Raw genomic sequence first — 4,512 nt, 5'->3', positions numbered from 1 at the left:
TACTCCGTATAGCTCTCTACAAATTTGCTATCGCAATTGAGCTTTCGCCTTTCAGGTGAAACTGCGACAACGTTTTTCGCTGAGTCATTGTCATTTTGCTGAGTCATGCTCATGGATATGAGTTCTATCATCGTCCTTTAGTGTTCCCTTCACTTAGTGCCCACGTCCGAACCCATTCCGGCGTTTTTTGAATGCTAATCTTTTTTCCCTGAGTTATTGTAATTTTTGCTGAGTCATGCTCACGACTATTCTACCAGCATCCTCTAGTATTTCCTTCACTTAGTACTCACGTCCGAACCCATTTGGGTGGTTTTTGAGTGTTAAACTTTTTCGGTGGGTCATTGTCATGACCTACATGACACGTATGTAATGATATTCATGTCATGAGATATCATTTATGTTCGTCATATACTATTGTCATAGTATGTCAATTCTGGTACATACCAAGTTTACGAAACAACCATGAGAGCACAAAGTCGTAGGAGGCTAGATAGATATGGTCAAAGTAGCAAGTGTTTGCCAAGAAATGCTTCGCATTTAATACGCATTTGGTGCCGCAGCCAAACGTCGCCTCCCCTCCCTCCCTCCCGTCCCCCCACGGCCTTTCACGCACCGGGAGAAGTCGCGTTTGCTCTCCGCCGTGCGTTCGCTCCCTGTGAAAGCGCGCGTCTCTCGCGCGCTTTCACTCACAAATACAGCATACGGCGCGCGGCGACGACTTCATGGCCGTTGGACTTTTTACGGAACCTCACGGCGACGGCGATGGCGACGCCGACGGGAGAAGTCCGCTTGGACTGTCCATATATTTGCTATCGCAATAAAAATACATTCATGCGCCCGTAAAGAAATGAGAAATGTACCACGAGACCAATGTTCTAACAAAGGTGTAAGTAAAGTCCAGGTTCTTGTATCACTTCTCGGCTTGGGCGTCCAAGATGCACCGCCCGAGAGGGTCTACGCAAGTGAGGAGTACTGCCGCTATGGATAGTGGCGACGGGTTCGCTGGATGCTTCTGGTGGGTTGAAGTAGACACCGATGACGATTGAAAAGCAGCACCGGCAACACGCAGAACTGTTGTCGACGCCGTCGGCATTTTGCCCGCGTTCGCACAAAATGCGTACGGCGTTGGTGACTGTTGCCGGAGCCTCTGATATAAATAGGCACTTGGTGCCGCAGCTAAACGTCGCCTCCCTTTCCTCCCCCTCCCCACCTCCCCCACGGCCTCTCGCGCGTCGGAAGAAGGCGCGTTTGCTCTACATATATGGTGATTGTAAAGGAGGAAAGAGACGCCTACTTCTGCAGCCCTTAAGCGAGCACGGCGCAGAACGCGCGTTTGTTCTCCGCCATGCGTTCACTCCCCGTGAAAGCGCGCGCCCCTCGCGCCCTTTCACTCGCACATGCAGCGTTCGGCGCGCGGCGACGATTTCATCTCCATTGACGTCATACGGAACCTCACGGCGACGGCGACGACGACGGCGACGCCGACGGCAGAAATCTGCTTTTGAGTGTCCATATAATTGCTATCGCAATAAAATCACAGCATATCCATGAAGTGAATGATGATGAGTGGGCGAAGCACTGGGCGATCATTCGGGTAACCGTGAATCTACATTGCCCACTCGAACATGCAAATGAGTGACAACACATGTATACAGTATATACAATGTTGTTTTATTTATTGGTCGTATATGGTATTGAGGTGCGGACTTCGTTTTCTCTCCATTAAGACTGCCTTGTGATCTGTGCAGCAGCACGGTGACGCCGGCAGGCAGACCCAGAGGCGGCAAGAGCGCGGGAAGCGGCGGCAAAACGCCGGAAGCGTTCTCTACCTGATGGTGGCGCCGATGTCCGGTTCAAGCGGGAGCTTCGCGAGCCCTCAGCTCCGGGTCCGCTTGCCGGCGTTTCCGTACTGCTGCAGCTTTGCAAGCCCTCAGGTCCGTGTCCGCATGCCGGCGTTGCCGTGCTGCTGGAGCTTCGCGAGCCCTCAGCTCCGGGTCCGCTTGTCGGCGTTGCTGTTTTGCTGCAGCTTCCCGCGCCCTAGACTCCGGGTCCGCTTGCTGCCTGCGTCGCCGTGCTGCAGCAGCTTTGCGAGCCCTCGACTCCACTTGCAGTTGAGCCGCCACTCTCGGCATTTCATCCAGTGCGGGCGTGCCGTTATCAGAAGCGACCGTTATTATCCATGGCTGAAGAGAGAAAGAGAGCGCGCGTCGGGAACCAGTGCGTATGTAGCCCTTGTGCACCGCAGCGCCCCTAGCGGACTCCATGCAAACCAGAGCTACGGACGACGACAACGATGAGGGGGGACAAGGCTCAGCCCTAAGGTGCTTCGCCCCTAAAACACTTTATTTACAACTTTTTACAATAATTTACACACTGAAATACAAGGCGGTACTGCAACACATAGGGCGACCCTATATCGGCAGAGCCGGTGGGGCATAGCACCTGAAGTTGAGTCCTGAACACTTAGTCGGTGCAACGGGGCCACGTTTTCTATCCTTTGGTGGCCCGCCCCAAACATTTACAGCCCAATCTACACCGAGTGGCTATGAGAGTGGTCCGCCGGTGCACCAATCGCCAATCATGTACGAGGATCGTAGTGCCAGTGGTCCGCCAGCAAGGAGACTGAAAAAAAAACCTCCCTGTCCGCCAGCTATCCCAGCATTGCGCTTCGTCAACGCGCATTTTCATTTTACCACATTTTACGACGTTTTCTCCTCTGCCTAAAAACAACGCACAAAAACAACGCACCGAGGGGAGAGGGTTACAAATGCATAGCATTCGTACTCCCCCGCAAAAGCCACAGAGCCCAACATAATGGACACAATAAAATGCTAATTAACAGGCAGCACCTGCAAGCTAAGGTGATTGATCGACCTATGCTGTGGTGGTAAGTGGTTCTTGAGGGAAAGGGAAAGGTTGGCGCTATCTTCTGCAGCCCCTTCCCCGCTCGTACCTCTGTATACCTTTTGGAAAAACCAATAGCGTAGTAGCTGCGGGCCCTAGGTCAACGAAACCTGTCAACGCGACACTTTAGACTCGCGTACTCCTGTTGAGTTAGTGCTTGCTCAGAGAAGCTTTTCACGACGGCCAATTGGCAACGGTCTCCGAAAAGCGTTGAAAAAACAGTGACAATGGGAAAGGTGCGGCGTTCACGCGTTCTGTGCCGTTCACGCGTTCTTGCCTGGTTTCAGCAGTGCGCATAGCTCTACGACTTGCTCCTTCAGCAGCCGTTCATACCTTACAAGGAGGCGTCATAAAGCGTAGCGAACAGCAAACACACGTATCGGGACTGCGCGGTGACCTGTCACATTTCTTGACAGGTGGCATATGATGCGATGCAACTGCTGCATGTCCCGACACCAGGCGGAATACAACACAACTCCAATGCACAGTTTACACTTATCGATGCTATGCGGTGTTAATCTCATGTCGTGTGACTCGTCCCGCGCTAGGACACCTGTATAGGGCATGTTTCCGCAGCAGCTAGCAAGCGCGGGTGTGTCGCAGGGTAGTATAGACTCCCGTGCAGAGGACCCGGGTTCGATCTTGGCTGGAACTGTGTATTTGTCTCATTCCTGACGATAGCTGCGACGGATAACGGCAGCAGACAACATCGTCAACAGAAACGGCTATTGGATTGAGCCCACTACAGCTTGCGCTGTAAAAATGGTCCAACAGTTGGAGCATTGGGCTGATGCCCTGGCAACCAGACAGGTGAGAGGTTGCACCCCACCATCGGGCACTTTAATTATGTTTTTATAGGACAGGCCCGAAGCGAGGAGAGACAGGAACCTACCTATGGCAATGTGTGTGGGATGAGCCTAAGAATGCTCTGCATTAAAAATAAACTAAGAAGTTGTGCTGAAACCATCGACGATGATTGCTCTGTAAGCAAATAGTTGAAAACTATTTCCTTTAAAAAATACCTTATTTCTTCATTCGAAGACACAGGACAGGTGTAGCTTGTGGTTCGTGCGTCAGGCCCGCCGAAGTTGTGGCCATTTTTTTCCATGGACTTGCCAGCAGATCGAACTCGAGTCGCAGTACTTGATGGCTGGCGCCGGCTCCTCCGGGCGACTTTAGGTCAGAATGCTAGTGGCGTCTGCAGCTTCGCGTCCAGATCGCCTAGGGTGTCCCAGCACCTCCACCAGTTTGTCGCGAGAGGAAAGGCGAGTGCAAAGGGGAGAGAAGTGCACCTTTACTGAAGCGGCCACAACAACCAACGTCGTTTACGTCGTGTTCTACATCCTCCCAGTCCTAGAGTGGGTGCCTGATCTGATGATGATGGTTATGGAATGAACATTTAAAGCACGTGTGGCAATGGGTGCCCGATATGATAATGAGGATTATGGGATGAACATGTAAAATACACGTGGCAATGTTCATGTCATCAATCAGGTAATCGAGAAATTAGCGGAGTACAATCAGCCTCTCTATATGGCTTTCATAGATCATGAAAAGGCATTTGATTCAGTAGAGATGCCAGCAGTCATAGAGGCACTGCATACTCAA

General features: G+C 51.8%; 1 protein-coding gene across 1 annotated transcript in view; it reads left to right on the top strand.

Moving 5' to 3' along the window:
* Positions 1-4,083, top strand: part of LOC119431659 (uncharacterized) — a 25,843-nt gene extending 21,760 nt beyond the window's left edge. Inside the window, exon 6 of the mRNA XM_049657967.1 lies at positions 4,027-4,083. Within this exon, the coding sequence (XP_049513924.1) occupies positions 4,027-4,083 (57 nt within the window). The remainder of the gene's footprint in view (positions 1-4,026) is intronic.
* The last annotated feature ends 429 nt before the right edge of the window (positions 4,084-4,512 follow it).

Source organism: Dermacentor silvarum, chromosome 10, assembly GCF_013339745.2.
Source record: "Dermacentor silvarum isolate Dsil-2018 chromosome 10, BIME_Dsil_1.4, whole genome shotgun sequence".
Classification (NCBI taxonomy): Eukaryota; Metazoa; Arthropoda; class Arachnida; order Ixodida; family Ixodidae; genus Dermacentor; species Dermacentor silvarum.
Note: the sequence above shows the minus strand (reverse complement) of the source record. Positions and strands in the feature narration are given on the sequence as shown.